This window comes from Xenopus laevis, chromosome 1L (genome assembly GCF_017654675.1).
Source record: "Xenopus laevis strain J_2021 chromosome 1L, Xenopus_laevis_v10.1, whole genome shotgun sequence".
Lineage (NCBI taxonomy): Eukaryota > Metazoa > Chordata > Amphibia > Anura > Pipidae > Xenopus > Xenopus laevis.
Window position 1 is genome coordinate 26,453,068 of NC_054371.1, and position 23,853 is coordinate 26,476,920.

Genomic DNA, 23,853 nt, shown 5'->3' on the forward strand with positions numbered 1-23,853 from the left:
GCCTATTTTGTCCAAATGCATTAAAGTCAATGGGTGTCTGAATAATTTTGACGTGCGACAATTTTTATGCGCATTTTTGACGTGGCTGATTTTTTTGCTGGCGAATTTTCGCTGTTATCATTCAAAAAGAGAATACACATGATAATATTTCATTGTACATCCTAGTTATTGAATTGTGTTTGTCTGCATAGGCATGATTGGTGGTCCTACTAAATATTACTGATTAATGCTGTTAGGCTAATGGCAACTGGGGTGTTTTGACAGTCGCTGTATTTTACCAATTGGTGGCGGCATTCACGTAACCATATGCATTGTTTTTAGGCAAACACAGGAACTTTATATTCTGATGATAATGCTCCCTTAATACACTCGTATTTTTGTTAGTATAAGATCCGTTATCCAGAAATCTCTGAATTATGGAAAGGCCATCTTCCCATAGACTTCATTTTTTCTAAATAATCCAAATTTTTAAAAATGATTTCCTTTTTCTCTGTAATAATAAAACAGTACCTTGTACTTGATCCCAACTAAGTTATAATCAATCCTTATTGGAAGCAAACCCAGTCTATTGGGTTTATTTCATGTTTACATGATTTTCTAGTAGACTTAATGTATTAAGATCCAAATTACAGAAAGTCCCGAGCATTCTGGATAACAGGTCCCATACCTGTATATAGTAGGACTAGCCATTAGGAAATCCAGGTGTTATTAGGAAACCCCTGACTAAACTGCCCATAGGTAAAGCAAGAATCTTGCCATAGGCAACATTTTACCATTTTTTTGGGAAAAAAGTCACCTCTACCTATGTCCCTGATTCATGCTTCGGTTAATGAATGTGTGACGTCCGCTCGTTTTATCGTCCTGTTACTGATACACGTTCCTGTCTTTTTCTTTCTTTCATCCAGCTGATATCATTTCTACAGTTGAATTTAACCACACTGGAGATCTGCTGGCAACCGGGGACAAAGGCGGCCGTGTTGTTATATTCCAAAGGGAACCTGAGGTGAGTCTCCTATAAATACAGCTTCCTCCATTTCACCCCTCAATCTGACACCTCTTTTCCTCCAGCCTGAAATGAATGATTATCTCCCTCACCAACCCAAAGCTTCATTTGCACATAGGGATTATAAACTGTACCACTGACGGACCTGTTTCTCCAGTTCACCATTGATTCATTATATTTTCATAATTATGTTGTATCCTTAAATTTAAATCCCATTGGTATGCACTGTGCTGTGCTGCTTAAGTAGGATTATGATTATGGGTATAGATAGTTGCTTCAACAAGTAGTTCATGATCAGACTTGGTTTTAATTGAGCCAGTTGGTCTGACCATCTCGCTATACTCAGACCTATTTTGTGCCTGTTGGTCTCACTGGATGGGCCATGGTAATACAGGTATGGGACCTGTTATCCAGAATCCTTGGAACCTGGGGTTTTCCAGATAAGGGATCTTTCCATAATTGGGCTCTTCATACTTCATATTTAAGTCTACTAGAATATCATGCAAACATTAAGGGGCAGAAGTGAAAATTCGAAGAAAAAAAAAAATCGAATTTCAAGCTATTTTTGTGTACTTCGAATAGGCCAAAATTAAATTTGAATTTGAAAAAAATTCGACCATTCGAATATCGAAGTTTATCGTGTACTGTCTCTTTAAAACTTCAACTTCAACCATTCGCCATCTAAAACCTGACAAATTGCTGTTTTAGCCTATGGGGGACCTCCTAGAACCTATTTGGCATCATTTGGTGAAAAATCTAAAAACTTCGATTCGAACTATTGAAATACAGCCTATGTACCTGAAGTTGAAAGCTTCGATTTTTTAAAATAAATTTTGATTGGTCTTTTTTTATTCAAATTTCGAAGTTATGGGAGTTCAAAAAAACTCCCATTACTTCGAAATTCGACCCTTGATAAATCTGTCCCTAAATAAACCCAATAGGCTGGTTTTGCCTCCAATAAGGATTAATTATATCTTAGTTGTGATCAAGTACAAGTTACTGTTTTATTATTACAGAGAAAAAAAGGAATTATATTTTAAAATGTGGATTATTTGGATAAAATGGAGTCTATGGGAGACTGATATAATGGGTTTCCTGGTAACAAATCCCATTCCTGTAGCAGAATAAACTGACCTGCAAAACACGAATTTGGAAACACATGAAAAGTTTAAATTGGGCAAATTTATTTCCAAAGCAGAGAACAGAAATGAAAATGGAGGCGTCTAATTGACAGCCCTCCGGCAGCTTTCAGCTGTAGCTAATGTTTTTATTATTGCTATTATTATTCTTAATATTTTCTGCAGACTAAGAATGAACCTTACAGTCAGGGCGAATACAATGTTTACAGCACTTTCCAGAGCCATGAGCCTGAATTTGATTATTTGAAGAGCCTGGAGATAGAGGAAAAAATTAACAAGATTAAATGGCTCCCCCAGCAGAATGCAGCCCACTCCCTTCTGTCGACAAATGGTAAGGGACCAGATCATCTGCTGAGCTGTACTTGTAAACAGACAGAGCTTTTTTGGCTTCCAGTATATCGTTTCTGTAAAGCAAATGACAATTAACACATATAGTTCTTGGGAGTCTTGCTACACAGTCTGTGCGAATGTTCAACAACACTGTACAAAAATGGCAGTGCTGGCATCTGTTTTAAAAATATATTTAAAAAAAAAAACAACAGAAATGGGAAGATTATGTAATTTCTGTTCTAGTAACAATAAAAAAACATGAAACTCATATGTGGATTTAGCTGATTAACTGGTTTGGACTGTGGCATAAAGCGGGGTCCCAGAGAGTTGCCATGCTAAACACAATAAAGTGCATAAGTCAGAACCAGCAGTAACCAGATACTACCGATAGGCACACAATTTTGCAACCTGTAGTTGATTCATTTCTCAGCAGCATCTCTGGAGTATTAACAACTATGCAGGGCCGAATTTACATAGTGGGCGCCCCTAGGCCCACTGTCGTTCGTCGCCCATGTCCCCTTCATGCAAATTTTCATTATCTGGACTGGAGCAATGGGAATTGGCGCACTGGAAATTTTAAAAATTATTGTATCTCCTGCGCATCCCCAGTGTTTTTTAAACAATGTGGGTGTGGTCGGGCAGCATGCCGCCCCCTAAAATCCTGCCGCCCTAGGCCCGGGCCTAGGTGGCCTTTCCACAAATCCGGGCCTGCAACTATTGTATCAATTCTAACAGCCGCCTGTAATGAAACACAGAGATTCTGCTCAGCAGGGAAAAAGATAAAAAATGTATCAACTAAATGTATCAATTTAGAACAGTTTACAGGGTCGGCGACCCCCCCCTCCCAGAGCTGCTTTAGAAGGTGAAAAATGACACTTTACACTTCAATATTGGAAAAACTGTGACACATAGAAAATAGAAAGTCATTGGAAAAATGTATTTTGGGTGATCTGCAATCACCTGAACCTGTCTAGATAGATATTTATATACATACTTTTTTTTCTATAAATAAGCATAATAATTTTCACACCCATCTCGGTTCCTTTGCAGATAAAACAATTAAACTATGGAAGATTAGTGAGCGGGATAAGAGACCTGAGGGGTATAATCTGAAAGATGAAGAAGGGAGGTTGAAAGATCTTTGTACTGTAACATCATTACAGGTAAGAGGGATTCTTCTGGGACAGATGTTGTACTAAAACTCTCAGCATGCCAACAGGAATCATACACACTGGGAATTATAGTTCAAAACTAGTTGCAGTAGAGGAGGGAGAAAATGTAGAATCTTAAATCCATACAGTCTGAACCTGTATATAACGGCTTTGATTGCAGAATGGAATGTACAATGAATTCCATTCTGTCACTTAAAGAGATAGTAACACTGCATTATATTTTTATTACTTTAAAATAATAAAACATTTTAATGTTACTGTTCCTTTAAGAATGGGCCAATATATCGTATATATGTTGCGACATGCCCTGTTTGGCTAAATCACCAGCTAGAGCCAGGATTTCTGGGCTGGCCAGTAATATATCCTGGCAAAGGTTGCAGCCATGTCTGTGAGTCACTGGATCCATCTCCCAACTGTCAACTGCACAACCATCTCTTCTGGGCTTAACGCCAAATGACACAGCCCTAATTTAACCCATGGGTGGGATAGTTTTAAACTCACCTATTTCACCAATCATGAAATATCAAAGAATCTTATTTAATTAGCAGCTATACATCAATAGATACTTTCTTTAAATCATTTACTGTGAGCCACCATATTGTGATGCTCTCCATCCTGATCACCTGACAGGAAACGAAAAAAATCTGGTGTAAGAAATTGCCACCTTGGTTTTAATATCATTTTCTTAAGGAACCGTAACCCTTGTACAATGATTTTATCAGAATAATTAAATAAATTTGGATTTTTTATTTATACACTCGTATTGTGAAGTCCTGTAAAACGGTGAGCCTTTAGGTGCGCTTTTGATGATTGGCTGAGTTATACCACGTGACCAAAGTGGATGGGCCTTCACCAGCAGCAGTAGATTTCTTGTTCCCCTGCCTCCGGTTAATGAATTCCTCTGCAGTGTGTTTTTCCCTTTTTCCTATGTACAGAGGTATATTTATTATAAATATATCATGATCTCACAATGGGAAAGTGACATAAATACAGTATGAGCTGTTTTAAGTGATATGTTAACTTAGAGACCAACAATGTTCACAAGTAGAGTTTCCTTTTTATTTATTCCAGAAGAACACCTCCCTGAAAATCCACTTCATTTTGTCACTTAAGGGGTTATGTAATAAAAGGCACTAAATTGTCCATGAGCAGTAACCCAGAGCAACCAATCAGAAGAAAGCATTTACTGATCACCTGTTTAAAAGCAAACATCTTATTGGTTGCTATGGGTTACTGCACCTGGGCAAACTTAGTGCCTTTCATTACAAAAGAACACTGCTGTCAGTGTGCTCCTCTGCACTATGGAGAAGATATGAAGCCAAGTTAAGCGTGTTTGCTTTCTTTCCCAGGTGCCTGTCATAAAACCTATGGACTTAATGGTAGAAGTTAGCCCAAGAAGAATATTTTCTAATGGACACACATACCATGTCAACTCCATTTCTGTCAACAGCGACTGTGAAACCTACATGTCAGCCGATGATCTCAGGATTAACCTTTGGCACCTAGCAATCACAGATCGGAGCTTCAGTATCCTTTATTGCAATCTTTATTAATCATAAAGGAGAACCAAACCCTTAATTATTAAAACCCCATTCCCCTCTACCCTACATAGACCCCCCTCCCTGCTCCCCCCTAGCCTTGGTGCCAACCCCGGTATATGCCCCTAACTCTTTACTTACCCCTCAGTGCAGATTATGTGCAGCCGAGTTCATGGGCGCCATCTTCTTCTTTTCGGTAATCTTCGGGTCTTCTTCCAGCGATTCAGCAATTTCTGTCTCTTACGACGTATGCACAGTTGTCGCAAAGTGGAAGATTGCTCCAACTGCACATCAACGACACTCCGATCCCTTCCCGAAGATTACAGAAGAGAAGAAGATGGCGCTCGTGCACAGAATCTGCATGAGGGGTAAGTAAAGAGTTAGGGGCATTTACCGGGGGTAATACCTAGGCTGGGGGGGAGCAGGGAGGGGGTTAGGGGTTTTTATAATTAAGGGTTTGGTTCTCCTTTAAAGGAACAGTAACATCTAAACATAGATGCATTTTAAACAAATGAAAAATTATGAATTATTTTTAAAGGAGAAGGAAAGTCCTGTTATATTTGGGGGTGCCAAAAGTTAGGCACGCCCAAGTGATCGCATTTACTTACCTTACACCCCAGGCCAGTGCTCCTTTCAGGATAAAACTGCACCGGCCCAGGATTCTTCCAGCGAGCACCATGGAGCGATGTCTTCCTGCTTCTTTTTTATTTTCACGGCTGCACCTGCGCAGTAGAGCGGAAAGCAAACATTAATGAAAAAGTCGGCTATTTCATTCTACTGCGAGGTAAGTAAATGCGATCACTTGGGGGTGCTAACTTTTGGAACCCCCAAGTCAAAAAAGACTTTCCTTCTCCTTTAAGCAAGCAAGGGGAGTGCAAGTTGGTTTTTGAGTTATGAGCACTCTCAAAATTGGAGCAGTTAAAGGGCATGTAAAGTCTAAAATAGAATAAGGCTAGAAATGCTGTATTTTGTATTCTAAATATAAACATGAACTTACTGCACCACAAGCCTAATCAAAACAAATAATTTATGCTTTCAAAGTTGGCTACAGGGGGTCACCATCTTGTAACTTTGTTAAACATCTTTGCAAGACTAAGACTGTGCACATGCTCAGTGTGGTCTGGGCTGCTTAGGGATCATCATAAACAAAGCTGCTTGAGTTCTGCATGGCTGGGAAGTAAGGCAGGGGCTCCCCCTGCTGTTCATAAGTATGATTGTTTCCCTGCTCAGCAGTTAGGGACTGTCTGACAATTCCTATCCACAGCAGTAAATGAAGGGAGAATTTCACTGCATACAGTCAGGTTTCTTATAAAAATGGTACACATTTTTTAATTAAAGTATATTGGAGATAGGTTTCTTTTTCATTAAAGAAAGTAAAAATGGGATTTTATTTTTTTGCCTTTACATGCCCTTTAATGGCTATATGGGCTATAGAGAGAGAAAGAGTTTCAAAAGCTGATGAACATAAATAAAAGCAAAATATTAACTGATTAATTGTCCCCCCTAATATTAATTGTGTGTCTTGTCACATGTATGTGGTGTTGGAGCAGCAGTTCCATGCAGTATTTACATGTGAGAGATGTCGTGGGTTTTCATCTTGGAATCTGAGCTGCAGACTCTAAGGGGTGAACTTGCAGCACTGAGAGCATCGGCAAACGAGGGGAATGACAGGAGGCTCGCAGAGCAACCACTGGCAGGGGCTAGTGGAGTGGGGGGAGGAGAAGGGGCAGTGGAGGCTAATGAGGGAGGAAGGTTTGTGACAGTCAAGAGGGGAAGTAGGGGACAGAAGAATAGGGGGCTGGTCCACAGTTTGTCCAAAACAGCAAATTCGCAGTTTTGGCTGAAGATGCTGGGGAGGAAAACTCCGAACTGGCGTGTATGGAGCAGACTGACTCTCGGAGCACCCCGGGAGGCAGTGGCTCTAATACGGGTGGTGGGGGGAGTGCAAGGAAGGAAAGGCAGGTTCTAGTTATAGGGGATTCAATTATTAGAAAGGTGGATAGGGTAATCTGTCGAAAGGCCCCTACATGCCGAACAGTCTGCTGCTTGCCTGGTGCTAGGGTTCGGCATGTGGTGGAACGAGTGGACAGATTATTGGGAGGGGCTGGGGAAGACCCAGCGGTCTTGGTACACATAGGTACCAATGACAAAGTTAGAGGAGGTGGTGAAGTCCTCAAAAATGATTTTAAAAAACTAGGTTCAAAGCTGAGGGCGAGGACTTCCAAGGTAATTTTCTCAGAGATATTACCTGAGCCACGAGCAACGCTAAGGAGACAGCGGGAGCGTAGGGAGATTAATGCGTGGCTGAAAGATTGGTGTAGGGAGGAGGGTTTTGGGTTTTTGGAGAACTGGGCTGATTTTTCAGTCGGCTACAGGCTCTTTGCTAGGGATGGGCTGCACCTCAATGATGATGGGGCAGCTGTTTTGGGAGAGAAGATGGCTAGAGGGTTGGAGGAGATTTTAAACTAGGTGTGGGGGGGGAGGGTTCAGTAAAAGATTCAGTGGTAGACAGGTTAGATGAGATAGTGGGCAAAGAAAGGGAAAATGGGGGAGGAGATTTGGCTGGGGATACTGTTAAGGATAGGGAGGACCACATGTCATATGTTCAATATGGTGCCAGTATTAAATGTATGTTTACAAATGCAAGAAGTCTGACTGGTAAAATGGGAGAGCTGGAGCTGCTGGTGATGGAAGGAAAATATGATGTGATTGGTGTGGCCGAATCATGGCTGAATGAGTCGCATGACTGGGCAGTAAATATCAGTGGCTATACTTTGTTTCGGAGGGACAGAGGCAATAGAAAAGGAGGAGGGGTATGTCTGTATGTTAGGCAGGATTTAAAAGCTCATATAAAGGAGGAGGTTATGTTAGAAAATGAGGGGCCAGAAGTCGTATGGGTGGAGTTCTTCACCAATTGTAAAGAATCCAGCAAATTAATTGTAGGCGTATGCTATAGACCCCCTAATGTAAGTGAGGAGGAAGAGACAAGGCTCCTAATGCAAATAGAAAAGGCTGCTAGTTTAGGTAAAGTAATGATAATGGGGGATTTTAATTACCCAGATATTGACTGGAGCAACAGTACTGCCCGATCAGTTAATGGGAACAAGTTTATAAACTTATTGCACGACAATTTTTTAGCACAGGTTGTTGAGGAGCCTACCAGAAAAAATGCTATTCTTGATTTAGTGATCTCAAATGACCCAGAACTTATAGCAAATGTGCAAGTCATTGAACCCCTGGGTAATAGTGACCATAATGTTATATATTTTAATGTCTGGTGCAAAAAACTAAAATATACTGGGGCAACAAAAACCATGAATTTTGCAAAAGCTAATTTTAGTGCCTTGAGGGCTGCCCTACAGAGCATTGATTGGGGCATTAGGTTTTCAGCTAAAAACACAGAACAGAAATGGTTGTCCTTTAAAATGATGTTAAATCATTACTGTTCTCAATTTATTCCCTTAAAGGGGAAGGAAACCTCCTAGGCGCTAACCCCCCACCCCCCCTCCCGTGTATTGCCCCCCCTCCTTCCTCCCCCCTGGCCTACCCCTCCCGCTGGGCAAATGCCTCTAACTTGTTACTTACCCTTCTGCGCAGGTCCAGTCCAGGGAGTTCACAGGCGACATCTTCTTCCACGTGATCTTCTTCCTCCTTTGACCGGTGTTTTGGCGCATGCGCAGTAGGAGCATTTCGCCGGTACGGATCTACTGCGCATGCGCCAAAAGTCACGCGCATGCGCAGTAGATCGTACCGGCGAAATGATCCTACTGCGCATGCGCCGGTTAAAGGAGGAAGAAGATCGTGTGGAAGAAGATGTCGTCTGTGAACTCCCTGGACTGGACCTGCGCAGAAGGGTAAGTAACAAGTTAGAGGCATTTGCCCAGCGGGAGGGGTAGGCCAGGGGGGAGGAAGGAGGGGGGGCAATACACGGGAGGGGGGGAGGGGGGTTAGCGCCGACGAGGTTTCCTTCCCCTTTAAGGACTAAACGTAGAAGCTCTAAGAATCATCCTGTGTGGCTTAATACAGAGGTAAAGAAGTTAATGGGAAAGAAGAGAAAGGCATTTAAAAACTACAAATCTGTAGGGACAGAAGCTGCATTTAATGAATATAAACACTGTAATAAATGTTGTAAATCAGCAATCCGGAAGGCTAAGAAAAGAAATGAAGAGTTAATTGCGGTGGAGGTGAAAACTAACCCTAAAAAGTTTTTTAAATATATTAATAGTAAAAAGATGCAGGTTGAGAGTGTTGCTCCATTAAATAATGGTACCAGTATGGTTGTAACAGATACAGATAAGGCAAATGTGTTAAATCAGTTCTTTTCTTCAGTGTATACAATAGAGGAGTCTGAGTTCCCAGGCTCACTTAATAACTGCACGAATGGTTCAGCTCAATCTAGTCAGTGGCTGACTCAGGATATGATTCAAAAAGCTTTAATACAAATTAATGTAAACAAGGCTCCAGGGCCTGATGGCATACACCCCCGGGTTCTAAGAGAGCTTAGTTCAGTTTTAGACCAGCCCTTATTTCTGATTTTCTCAGATTCACTGTCATCTGGTATGGTGCCTATGGATTGGAGAAAAGCAGATGTTATTCCAATATTTAAAAAGGGATTACGATCTCAGCCTGGCAATTATAGGCCAGTAAGCTTGACATCTGTGGTGGGCAAATTATTTGAAGGCTTGTTAAGGGATCACATTCAAAATTTTGTCCTAATGAATGGCATTATGAGCAACAATCAGCATGGCTTTATGAAGGATAGGTCATGTCAGACGAATTTGATTGCATTTTATGATGTGGTAAGTAAGATTCTGGATAGTGGGGGGGCAGTAGATGTGATCTATTTGGATTTTGCCAAAGCGTTTGATACTGTGCCCCACAAACGACTGCTTTCTAAACTAAGGTCTGTTGGGCTTAATGAAGTCGTTTGCACGTGGATAGGAAACTGGCTACAGGATCGGGCACAGAGGGTGGTTGTTAATGGGACATTCTCTACTTGGAGTAAGGTTCTTAGTGGGGTCCCCCAGGGCTCAGTATTGGGTCCACTTTTATTTAACTTGTTCATTAATGACTTAGGGGAGGGTGTTGTAAGTAATGTATCAGTGTTTGCAGATGACACAAAATTATCCAGCCCAATTAATTCCATCCAGGATGTGGCACTTGCAACATGATCTTGACAAACTGGCAATCTGGGCAGCTAAGTGGCAAATGAGATTCAATGTTGATAAATGTAAAGTCATGCACCTGGGATGTAAAAATATCCACTTATACCCTTAATGGGACTGCACTAGGCAAATCCATTATGGAAAAGGACCTTGGAGTCCTTGTAGATGATAAACTTGTCTGTAGCAAGCAATGCCAGTCAGCAGCATCAAGGGCAAATAAGGTCTTGAGCTGTATTAAAAGGGGCATAGAGTCAAGGGAGGAGGGGGTCATTCTTCCACTGTATAGAGCACTTGTAAGGCCCCATCTAGAATATGCCGTACAGTTTTGGTCTCCATCACTCAAACAGGACATTATTGTATTAGAGAGGGTACAGAGAAGGGCAACTAAGCTGGTAAAAGGTATTGAAAATCTTAGCTATGAGGAAAGACTGGCCAAATTGGAGATGTTCACGCTGGAGAAGAGGCGCTTAAGGGGTGATATGATGACTATGTATAAATATATAAGGGAATCATATAATAATCTCTCTAATGCTTTATTTACCAGTAGGTCTTTCCAGCTGACACGAGGTCACCCATTCCGATTAGAAGAAAAGAGGTTCCGCCTAAATATTCGGAAGGGGTTTTTTACAGTGAGAGCTGTGAAGATGTGGAATTCTCTCCCTGAATCAGTTGTACAGGCTGATACATTAGATAGCTTTAAGAAGGGGTTGGATGGCTTTTTAGCAAGTAAGGGAATACAGGGTTATGGGAAATAGCTCATAGTCCAAGTTGATCCAGGGTCTAGTCCGATTGCCATTTTGGAGTCAGGAAGGAATTTTTCCCCCTCTAAGGCAAATTGGAGAGGCTTCAGATGGGTTTTTTGCCTTCCTCTGGATCAACTGGCAGATAGGTAGTTAATAAAAAAAAAAGTTGAACTCGATGGACATGTGTCTTTTTTCAACCTTACTTACTATGTACTATGTTGTATATATTCATAATCTCTAGGGCTTTAACCACACAACAATCTTCTGCGTCTAAAATATTGCACGGAAGGTTTCCTTCCTATAGCGAAATGTGTCTGTGTCCTGGTTTGCCTCCCACCCTACAAGCGCACACAGTTCAGTGCCAGGGGTTCTTAGATCTTGCCCGGTGCTGCTAGTAAACACGTGGCATGGTATAGATCAATAGGGAATCACAGACCCTATGGTGCCAGATCAATGGTACTTTTATGCTCAATAGATTCTAAGCTTATGGGTTGAAACTAATGTGAAAAGCACAAATTAGATATTACTGCCTTTAGCGTATTCCTTTAATAACTATATATTACAGCCTAAAGTGCTCGAACTTTAATCAAGTCCCTTGAGGGCAGATTTCGGGGCTAATGGGCTGCTTATTTAATTACTGATGGTAGGGAAAGAGTACGGCGCATTGCAGGAGCTTTCTCTGTGCACATGAATATATAGTGCTGCATCATTCCTGCAGTTCAGAGCCAGAGATCGGGCCTACTGTTTCCATGAAGATTTGCAAGCAAAGTGGAGATCACTTAACGGCTTTATTCAATTATTTGCATTCTTTGTAGGAGCTGTATGTGTGTGATTCTCAGAGAAATGATTAGTAGTACTCTAAAGGGTCCTATAGCCTTTATTTCTCTCCTCACATTTCTTCCAATTACATTGTTTGCCTGCTTGAAAGGCCAAATCGGTCCGTGACTGTAATTTATTTTCAGAGAGTGACAGCAGGGATCACAGGATTCTGTTTTGATAAAAGATATTTGGTTACAGTGCTCTCGAGGGCACAGATTAATTAGAGATCGCTGGCTCACATTTTAATCAGAGAAACGGTCTCCTCTTGGGTAACGCTTTCATCACTGAAGTCACTCGTGGTTTTACAGACTATAAACCTTGACAAATTGGGAATATTACTAAAAGTCCAGGTTCTGTTGCACGGTTAAAGAAAAAACGCAAGCTGCAAATTTGTGGGTGGGTGCTGCATGGTTCTGCATCGTGTCCGATTTGATTGAATCTGTTCAGGGTCGGCTTGAGTCTACTGGACACTGGGATAAGACCCTGTGGGCCCCAGGACCCAGACCTGGTCCCCACCCTGGGTGCTGCACCCTTTCTGGAGGGTGAGGGCACAGAGCTGGAGAGGGGTGCTGGCCATTGAGGAGGCAGCCCTGGTGGTCCCCAGACCTCCCAGTCCAACACTGAATCTGATCATTAATGACTTTATAAAAGTCTGTCAAATCTGTATTTGGCAATGACATTACATTGTGAAGAACCAGACGGCCCATCCAGTGTGCAGAATTGATGCGCGGGCTTCTTAACTAGCGGCCATTCTGAGCAACTAAGCTGCAAATAAGATTCCGTTTCAATAATTGTAAGGTTACACACATGGCATTTAAAATTATGCAGGTTACTTACAACTTTAATGGGAGTAAGACAGTCAATCCTTAAACGGGTGGTTCACCTTTATGATCATTTCTAGTATTTTATAGGAAGGCTAATTCTAAGCAGCTTTTCAATTGTCCTCCATTTTTTCTTTTTTTATAGTTTTTGAATTATTTGCCTTCTTCTTCTGGCTCTTTCCAGCTTTTAAAAGGGACTCACTGACCCCATCTAAAAAACAAATGCTCTGTAAGGCTACAACTATATTGTTATGGCTACTTTTTATTACTCATCTTTCTATTCAGGCCTCTCCTATTCATATTCCAGTGTCTTATTCAAATCAATGCATGGTTGCTAGGGTAATTTGGATCCAAGCAACTGGAGAGCTACTGAATAAAAAGCTAAATAACTCAAAAATTACACAAATTATTAAAAAAAATTAAAGCAATTGCAAATTGTCCCAGAATATCATTCTCTGCATCATACTTAAAGTTAATTTTAAGGTGAACAACCCCTTTAATGAAGAGGTACCTAGGAATACTTGGATAATAGACTGGATGGTTATATGGTTGCTGATACTATTACTCTTAGGGGGTTATTTACTAAACTCCAAATGCAAAAATCACAAAAAATTCCTGAATTTTTTTTTTATAAAATCTGACTTTTAAAAAAATCACACATTTTTCGGAATTTATTAAACCCAGAGGATAGAAAAGTCCGAATCTGAAAATCCGGAATCTCAGACCTGTCGAGGTTGCATATAAGTCAATGGGAGAAGTCCCAATGATTTTTTGATGTGTGCTGGGTTTCGGGCAATACCCCAATGTTTTCTGATTTTTCAGGTGAAATTTGCGAAAAATTTTGAAAATTTTGAAAATTGGATGAAAAAGTCCGAAAAATTCAAGAAAATCTGAATTTTTTTTCCCCCAAAGCTAATTTTCGGGAAAAACCTGAGCGGATTTGATTTGAGTTAAATAACCCCCTTACTGCCTTACAAAATTGATCCAGAGTCTGGCTTGCTTGCCCCCTTCTGAAATTAATTGTCCTTTTTCAGCCTTAGCTACAATGTAGCTAAAGACTTCAAAAGCACAGTTTTTTGTTGAATAAAATAAAAAATTATGAAAAACACATTTAGAAATATTGCTCTTTTTTAAAAAACAAATCCCTTTAATTGCAATTTTTTTATGCTGGATACAGAACCTTTGCAGTTTTTGTCAGTATGAGGAATCAGAGAGAATCCCAGTTGCAGACTGCAGATTTCTAAGGTGCAGGATAGTAATTACAACGGGCTTGCTATCTCTTTTCTTCTGCGGTGGACTAGAAAGGCGCTGAAGCATTTTAATCCTGCGTGATTTAATTTAATGACTTACAAGTTCCGTCCCCTCTGAGCTTCAGATAATGAGAGCGCATAGAGAGTAATTATTTGCCTGGAATTGTATTGGAACAGGGTAATGCTGCAACCTCCGCCATGTTTTGTAATCAATACTGATCATTAAATGCCACCACTACTGCTTCCTACCTTATAGCATACATGGACTGCAGGGCTGACACTTTTAAGGATTTAATTCTGTTTTAAGGACTTTAAACCCCAAAATGGTATTAACGAAAAACCCAGTTTCTGTGTTTTATTTATAGTTAGTAGAAATCTTTGATTGGCAGTCACTGCAGCCTTATTTAAAAGGCTGTATTGTGTGTATGTTAATGAATGTTGCACAATAAAATTATATTATATCTCAAAGAGAACTAAAGCTTAACTAAAGAAGTAGGTAGAAATGTTGTGCATGATGTTTTGGGCTTCTGTACCAGCCCAAGGCAATCACAGCCCTTTAGCAGTAAAGATCTGTGTCTGCAAAGATGCCCCAGTAGCTCCCCATCTTCTTTTCTGCTGATTCACTGCACATGCTCTGTGCTGCTGTCACTTACTGAGCTTAGGGACCCACTCACAATATACAGTACACAAAGAATAGAAATGTCACAATATAAGGCTGATTAGTAATTTATACAGATAATTACTACATGGCAGCACAGAAACCAGTGCAATTAGCATCAGAATTTAATAATCAGCCCTGTAGCATCAGCTTATATTACAGACCAACCTCATTTTCTGCTGGATAATTAGTGACGAGCCCTTAGCTTCTCAACAGCTGCTCAGAGCCCACTGAGCACTTTCCAAGATGGTGACCCCCTGTGACAAGTTTGAAGTCCTGGATCATTGCTGCTATTGACAAGCTGAAACTTTAGGCTGGTGCAATAAGTTCACTATTTAAAATATGGCATTTTTAGCCATATTAATTTTTTAGGGTATAGTTCTCCTTTAAGGGTGTTAAGAAGGAAATTGCTCAGTTCTAGTTGGTGTTTGATTCTATTAAAGGGAAAGTTTAATTATTTAAAAATGTATTGGTATGCTATGATAGGGCATTACAGCATCATAAACTGCTGCCCAGATTCCCTGATGTAAATGCATGATGTAAATTCCCTGATTTCCTTAGGGGGTTATTTATCAAGGTCTGAATTTATCTCAATATCAGCTGCTACAAACTCCGATCTAACCCGCTCGGCTTTTTAACGCTTATTTATTATTACATTTTCCCGAAAATTTGCTTTGCAGGAAAAGCTCAGATTTTCACGATTTTTTTTCGTGAATTTTCCCAGAAATCTCCGAATATTTCGGAGTTTTCACCCGAAAGCTCTGAAACCATTGTGAAATTGCCCAAAACCCCCTACACAACCAAAAATCAATGGGTCTAATCCCATTGACTTTTATGCAACCTCGACAGGTTTGAGCTGCCATGTTTTTATATTCGGGCTTTTTAGCCCTCGGGGTTTAATACCGAAAAATTCTTAATTTTTTTAAAAGTTCGATTTAAAAAAAACAACAAATTTTTCGGATTTCGGGGAATTTCGGGTATTCGGAGCTTAGTAAATAACCCTCTAAGTGTCAGGAAATGTTTCGTTTTTATATACAACAGCTCTCCAGTTTGCAATGTCATCAATTTGGTTGCTAGGGTCCATATTACCTTAACAACCATGCATTGATTTGAATGAGAATATGAAATATTAATAAGGGAGGGCCGGAACAGAAAGATGAGTAATAAAAAGTAGCAGTAACAATAAATTTGTAGCTTTACAGAGCATTTGTTTTTAGATATGGTCAGTGACCCCCTTTTGAAAGCTGGAAAGAGTCAATAGAAGAAGGCAAACAATTAAAAAAAACCTATAAAAAATAAATCAATAATGAAGACCAATTGAAAAGTATAGTTATAAACAATTAAAATACCTATAAAAAATAAATCAATAATGAAGACAAATAGTAACGTTTTCTATGACATAGTGAAAATTAACTTAAAGGTAGGGATGGGCGAATTTGACCCGTTTCATTTCGCCAAAAATTCCCCGCTGGGGAAATGTCGCCGGCGGCCAATAAAGTCTATGGGCGTCAAGTCTATGGGCATCATTTTTGTGGCGAAACAAGACGAAAAAATGTGCCCCTCCCTACTTAAAGTTGAACTACCCTTTTAAGGGTCGCTAGTAGGGCCTTTTATGGTTATACCTGTCTGTACCCCCATAGTTGTAGGGTTAGGAGAATAATATAAAGAGAATGCCAGTTTGTACTTACAATCAGTAATATCACAATGTTTGTGATGGGAAAACCCCAAAGCACAGGGCAGCCCAGAATAGGCACTGACTATCAGCAGGGACAGTTGGATCCATTACCATCAAACACAGCTAATGACTACAAAGCTGGCAATTTGGATAATAGGCCTAATGGATGACATTTCCTGTAGGAGAAAATGGGTTTGCCGTCATCATGTGATTTACAGGAAAAAATAAACCTGAAAGAAATGCAGAACATCAGTCTGTGTTGTGGGCAGGGCAGCCATCGGGGGGGGACAGGGGGGAGAGTTGTAGGGGGCCCCGAAGGTAAGGGGGGCCCAGCCACGCCGCAATTTATTGATTATCCGGGCCTCCCTGCTTTCTGAATGTTGCTGACTTAGGGAAGGCATGGTGGGAGCACAAGGGGAGGTATCTTCTGTCCATTCCTTTCCCTTATTGGTCACTGAGTTTAAGTCCCGGTTGAGCTGCTCAGGGATTGGATAGCTGAGGTTTGAACTTCTCCTCCAGCTCATCCAATCACCATGCAGCTTTACCAGGACTTGAAATTCTGTGACCAATAAGGGAAAAAAATGCTGTCACTGAAAGAAGATGCAGCCACCTGTGCTCCCCTCCTCCCTTCTGTAGTTGGCAACTCACGTTTAGGGGGGCCCTGCCATGTAACATGGCATTGCCCCCCTAAAGGTAACCCTTTGTGGTCCCTGTTGTGTGGTGGGGCCCTGGGCACTTCTGGGGGGGGGCAAGTTTTTTTACATGGACGTTTAAGGGGGGCCATGACCACCAATTTTCTTACAAGTGGGCCATGGCCACCAATTGCTTTTCCCTATGTGGGGTCCTAGCCACCAATATTTTTTAATGGGGGGCCCTGACCACAAATTTTTTTTAATGGCAGTGCCATGACCACCAATATTTTTTTTATTAACATGTGGGAACCATTTTTTTTCAGTGTGTGGTGGGGGTGGACCTGTGGGGTGGGGAGGGCGGACCTGTAGGTGGGGCTTGTGGTGGGTGCAGCCCAGGGGGCCCAGGAATTTTTTTCGTATGGGGCCCTGCGATTTCTGATGGCGGGCTTGGTTGTGGGTTCTTTGCTTTGGTTCAAAAAGAAATGTTTTTTCCCCCTAATAAATGCCCAATTCAGATATCGTCGATATCAAGCCTGCAAATATGGAGGACCTGACAGAAGTCATTACGGCGGCCGAGTTTCACCCTCATCACTGCAACCTGTTTGTGTACAGCAGCAGCAAGGGATCGTTGCGACTGTGCGACATGAGAGCCTCTGCGCTCTGCGACAAGCACTGCAAACGTAAGGATAACGTGAGGTTCATGCAGACCAACTGAAATCATTTGCATCAGGACGTCACCCCTAGTAACTTCCCTCTGGATAAGTGAATCCATGATCCCCCTGTAATTACCCTGCTATAGTCTTCTTCAGAGATAAAACCCCTGATTTTATGCTTATAATGAATACTAAATACTTTCATGTCATTTACTAGGATTCATTCATAAGGCAGTCACTTACCCTACTGGGGGATTCATTAAAATAAGGCAATTACAAGTGGACTGAAGCTTGTGTTAGGCTTGCAGGTTTGTCTTACCTGTTCTTTAAAGGGCTTATTCACCTCTGAAATAGCATTAAAGGGCTTGTTCACCTTTGAGATGACTTTTAGTAAGATGTAGAGAGTTAAGAGGCAATTTGTTTTCATTTTTTATTATTGAAGGTTTTTGAGTTATTTAGCTTTTTATTGAGCAGCTCTTCAATTTGCGTCTTAACCAATCTGGTAACTAGGGTCCAAATTACCCTAGCAACCATGAATTGATTTGAAAAAGAGACTGGAATATGAATAGGAGAGGCCTGAATCGAAGGATCTGTAATAAAAAAAGTAACAATAACAATATATTCGTAGCCTTACAGAGCATTTGTTTTTATAGAAGGGAGTCAGCGACGCCCATTTGAAAGCTGCAAAGAGTCAGAAGAAAAAGGCAAATAACTATAAAACATCAAAAAATAAATAATGAAGACCTATTGAAAAGTTGCTTAGAATTGGCCATTCTATATCATAATAAACGTTACCTTATAGGAGAACCACCTCTAATGCTTCCAATGCCATCTGTTTTTTTTATGTTTTCAGGAGTGGGAAGTACTGGAGTGAACGCCTTGTTCTGATTCCAGTGCCCCCTCAGTGCTTTCACTTGTCTCCTCAGCAGGATTTCCAAGAATATCAGTAACACTCCCACATACAGGGATGAGAGCAGCAGCAAATGCAAACAGAATATTGAATGATATTTATCAGAATGCTCAAAATACACAGAATTATTTATATATATTTATACATTCCGAGGCCACTGCACACGCTTGCCCATAAGTTATATACCCTGGTGCTCCCAGAATTTCAAATATGTAGATTTTTTTCAAATCAATTATCCTTTATTGTATCGACGTTTCGGTCCTCTACTGGGACCTTTCTCAAGATAAAAACAGAAATTGCTTACAAACATTCAAAGCCAGACATAGAAAAAAAGAAGAAAAATTGATCAATGCACATTCCCTGGTCCCCTGTCATATCAGTAATCTATGCAGATGCATGTATTTACAAAGACGGGTTTTTTAGTTACAAAATTATGATCATAAGATTGATAAGCCACCATACCACGTCAAGGTAAAACCCATATGGCGGTCCTTAACTATTTACCTCTGCTCAAAATTTCAAATGCTAAAGCCTCCCGGCATAAGAGCATTACCTGAAATAAAGGGTCTCCCGACCTGGGCATTGGTTTTCATCATAGGGCTAAGTCCTCCCCCGCCATTAGCTTTCAAAGAGGAGAGATAACCTAGACCCCAGCATTGGTTCCATGAGATTAATCCTCCCCCGCTTGCGGCTTTTAAGAGAGAGAAACTGCCCAAACCAACACCCATTTCCAAAGGCATTGTTCCACCATTTAAAGAGACACTCACCCCCCAGTGAACCACTCCTACACTCCGCCCCTCTCTTTCCTCATAGAGCATTATGGGTAACGGAGGCAAACTTTTAAATTGTGTAGAAAAACCTGAGACATAGTAGAAAAAAGACAATATCTAAAAAACAGTATTGCACTTATTGTACTATATAGAAGAATATCAATAAATATTAAAAAGCAAGAAATTTATCTAGGTTCTAAGAATGGCACAAATGAACAAAGTTTCTCTTTGCATCAATAAGTGATCCCAGGCTCCACCCCTTTTAGGTTTGGGCACCATATCAATCGCCATAAACCTAAAAGTAGGTCATCTATGTCCCATTGCTAAGAAATGTTTCGCTAAGAATATCTGATTCACCAGATTCAAAAGCTTTTTTGATAGAAGATCTATGGTTGCCCATCCTTTCACGTATTGTGGTCTGGGCTTTACCTACATACATCAAACGGCACGGACATAGGATCATGTATATAACGTGTGTGGATGTCCATGTGATACGTTGTTTAATCATAATGTTCCTACCTGAGTGGGGGTGATGAAAGGAAGTGCCTGTTATCATGTTGCGACAAGTGCTACACCCAGCACATTTAAAGCACCCTTTCTTTGATGTCCCTAGGGACCCCTCCCCAGATTGGTAACATTGAACAGGGTTGGATTTCATTAATAGATCTTTTAAATTCTTCCCCCGTCTTTATCCCCTAGTAGGTTTAAACTTAATAAATTTAGACAAGGTTTTATCGCTTTCAATTATACTCCAATGTTGGTTTACAATTTTTTTAACATCATGGGAACCTGTATCGTATTTTGTAGAGATCACAAATTTATTCTCATTACTCTGCTGTCTCTCCTGACCCTCTACAAATGACCTTGCTTTGGTAAGAGATGCATCCAATAAACTATGTTCATAACCTCTTTCCTCAAAGCGTTTACCCATGTCTACTAATTGTTCCTCACAAATGTCCTGATCTGAATTATTCCTCATAGTTCTTAGAAACTGGGAATAGGGAAGAGATTTCTTGGTGCCTGGTGGGTGAAAGCTGTTAAAATGTAACAAATTGTTGCGATCTGTGTCCTTTCGGTATAACTTGTAACCTAAACCGCTATCTTTTTTAAACACCTCTACATTCAGAAAGTGAACCCTCTCTTTGTCTGCAAAAAGTGTGAAGCGGACCGGGGTATCTAACCCATTTAACTCAGTTACCATCTGATTCCCAGGTCCCAAGAATAATTATATTATTATTTGGTTATTGCTTATATATCATGAGGATATAGATCACCATGTGTAGAGACGTTGCTTATAGGTTTGAAGCTGCTTAAATGCAAAACGAATGTGTATATGTTATACAGAATACAACGTACCCTTTCTCTCTCAAGCCTGTAAGTAAATGCTGTGTTCTCCCAGTGCCCCATGTATTATAATGAGACATTTCATTGGCTTGTTTAATGACAGTGACCTTTCCCAGTGCCTGATGCTCGCTGTACCTTGCCAGTAGTGTGGTTGTTGTCTGGCATTCCATTGTTACTTGAGATACATCTCTGATTATTCCCCTGGCCATTATCCAGAGAGAGAGGGAGTTAAATGGCTGGTTGTATTTGTACAAATTCTGGCTTTTAAATCTGGCACCTCCAGCAATTATCTGACATGAGCATTTATAGTGCACAGGACTGTCTATAATGGACACTGTGAAGAAGAGTAAAAGGAAAAGTAGATTTACCCAAGTGTTATTGCCGTGTTTCTTTCTGGCATATTTTGGCCTGTCTGTGTTTTGCAAGTCATTAAAGATGTGCCTCACCTTCTGCAGTAGTAACTGGAAATGGCAACGGCAGTTATGTGAATATATATATATGTATGTAATTTAACAAATGCACTCACAGGTCTTAGCAGCAAAACAAAAGTGTTTTTATTGAAAATCCAACATTTCGGGAGGGGGAGGAAGTCCCTGAAGGTCACTTTATGTGCCTGAAACGTTGGAATTTTAATAAAAACACTTTTGTTTTGTTGCTAAGACCTGTGAGTGTGGTATTGTTTGTTAAATTGTTTATAATTCCTAACTAGCACCCAGGCATTTGATTTCTATAAGTGTGCTCTGCTTTGTCTTTTTGTATATATATATATAATTGTCCCAAAAGTGCCTGCACTCAAACTATAAAGTTGCCAAAGGTGCACGACCAATAGTTGTTGTATATGTTGATGAAGGGTCAGCCCACTCTGTAATTTGGGAATATATGCTCTTTTATTGGTACAGCATCTTATCCAACGTTTCAGTCCCACCTGGGATAAGATGCTGTACCAATAAAAAAGCATATATTCACAAATTACAGAGTGTGCTGACCATCAACATATATATATATATATATATAATACACAAAAGCCATGAAGTTCTGATGTCATCAGTTATAAACAGTGAGTTCTGATGTCATCAGTTATAAACGGTGAGTTCTGATGTCATTTCAGTCACATGACTCACTGAAATTTGTGTATTATAATATAAGGATATTAGAAGTTACCTCGGAGTTTCATGACCTATATAAAAGCACTCGGCCTTCGGTCTCGTGTTTTTATATGGTCATGGAACACCTCGGTAACTTATAATATCCTTATATTTTACAAGAGGGGGTACTTTATTCACTATATAATACACAAAAGCCATGAATATCTTGTATATTATATCCTTAAAAATGGTGAGTAGTGATGTAATTTTTGTCATATGACTCACTGAAATTTGTGTATTATAATAAATAAAGTACCCCCAGTTGCAAAATATGAGGATATTAGAAGTAACCTTGGAGTTCCATGACCTGTATAAAAACACTCAGGCCTTCCGCCTCGTGCTATATGTTCATGAAACTCCTCGGTGACTTATAATATCCTTATATTTTACAACAGGGGGTACTTTATTCACTATATAGTGAATAAAGTACCCCCTCTTGTAAAATATAAGGATATTATAAGTTACCAAGGAGTTTCATGACCATATTAAAGTACGAGGCCGAAGGCCGAGTGTTTTTATACAGGTCATGGAACTCCGAGGTGACTTCTAATATCCTCATATATTGCAACTGGGGGTACTTTATTTATTATAATACACACGTTTCAGTGAGTCATGTGACAGAAATGACATCAGAACTCACCGTTTGTAAGGATATCATTTAGAAGATATTCATGGCTTTTGTGTATTTTATATATATATATATATATATATAATCAATGATTTGAAAAAATGATTTTTAAATTTTTTAAGCAAGTTTGCTGAGTCATTGCTGTGGATGTGCTTGCTGAACTACCATTTGGTCCCCAGGCAGTTGGCGGATATTTTGTGTGTGACCTCCATTACTATAGTGTATTATATTTATACACACACATCCACAGTCCAATGCTGCACTGCTGCACCTATTAACATAAGGGAACCCCCTCTGGAACCCTCCACACCAGGCAGTAGCTCAAGGGATCCCACAGGAATAAGTGTCACTCGCTGTGGTTCATGACAATATGTTAAAGGACTTTCGTTAGTATATTTTTGACTAACAAGAAATGCAGACCTTCTAAACAAATTCATGTAAAATGGCTTTGAGTGCCCTTCTATGCACTTTTGCAGTTTACAGCTCTCTCTGCCTCTGCTTTTCAAGATATTAGCTGTTTTTACATTTGCCTAATATTCTGAATTTGAAACAACAGCGCCACCCAGTGTTCATTTCTTGTGATGTTGCTCTGCTCAGAAAATTAATCAGTGAGCAAAGAGCCATTTGACATTTATTGTATCAGTTCTAAGCAGAGAAACATTTCAAGACTCTCCTCTTCTCGTTAACCATCATTTTCTGCCTACTGTGGGGAGTCAGATGGAATGACCAGTTGGTGGCACTGTTGTAAAAAAAAAAAAAACTACACATATCCACAAGAAAACAATAATTAATGTAATTAATCCACATGAATTTATTTCAAATGGTTTACATTCCAATTCTTATTTGTATCTGCTGGCTTGTGACTTCTTGCTGCCCCTCCCATCTATGAGTCAGGTTGATAATTTAATATGTACAGGACTTATTCTCACATGGGCATGTGCATTAGGCATAAAGGCCAGCAGGCTTGTTCTTTTTAATGATATACATATCCATGGTCTCCTTCTGGAGATGCTAAGCATTCATTATTCTCTGTCTATGGATGCAGTGCTGGGAATCATCACCATTTATTTAAATAGGACCACCATGTTGCTCAGCACAAAAAAGATTTACAGAACAAGTCACTATTTGATCAGAGGGCCCTGCTCACAAGAGCTTACAATCTAAAGGTTGAAAAGAAGACACTTGGGGCTCATGGTTGGACAGGCCTCTGTCATGGGTCTGTGTGGAATTTGTCTCTACCTTGAAAGGCCCAGTTTGTTATAGTGCAAAGGAATTCTAGAGGTCTTAGCAAGGCTGTATCCTGGTTTGGTGTGGCCCCAGGCACTAGACCTCTTTGAACCCATCGGCGCATGTGCAAATTATGTAGGTGGAAGTGACGTCACAATATACCGCACACGATTGTGACGTCATTTGCCACAACCCAACAGCAAGGAAATAGGGGTTTTTTTATTGTGCAAA

The 23,853-nt window shown here is 40.3% G+C and overlaps 1 protein-coding gene and 1 long non-coding RNA gene across 4 annotated transcripts in view; one reads left to right on the forward strand and one right to left on the reverse strand.

Moving 5' to 3' along the window:
* ppp2r2c.L (protein phosphatase 2 regulatory subunit B, gamma L homeolog) overlaps positions 1 to 23,853 on the forward strand; it is a 100,160-nt gene that overhangs the window by 65,862 nt on the left and 10,445 nt on the right. For all 3 annotated transcript variants that reach the window (XM_041587813.1, XM_041587814.1, XM_018228555.2), the window contains 5 exons: positions 906 to 1,003; positions 2,308 to 2,473; positions 3,523 to 3,635; positions 4,994 to 5,171; positions 17,461 to 17,625. In XM_041587813.1, coding sequence (XP_041443747.1) covers positions 906 to 1,003; positions 2,308 to 2,473; positions 3,523 to 3,635; positions 4,994 to 5,171; positions 17,461 to 17,625 — 720 coding nt within the window. The remainder of the gene's footprint in view (positions 1 to 905; positions 1,004 to 2,307; positions 2,474 to 3,522; positions 3,636 to 4,993; positions 5,172 to 17,460; positions 17,626 to 23,853) is intronic.
* LOC121402084 lies at positions 4,377 to 5,831 on the reverse strand. The gene is made up of 2 exons (XR_005966523.1): positions 5,791 to 5,831; positions 4,377 to 4,569 (listed from the first exon to the last, which is right to left on the reverse strand). It is a non-coding gene; the product is annotated as an uncharacterized LOC121402084 (long non-coding RNA).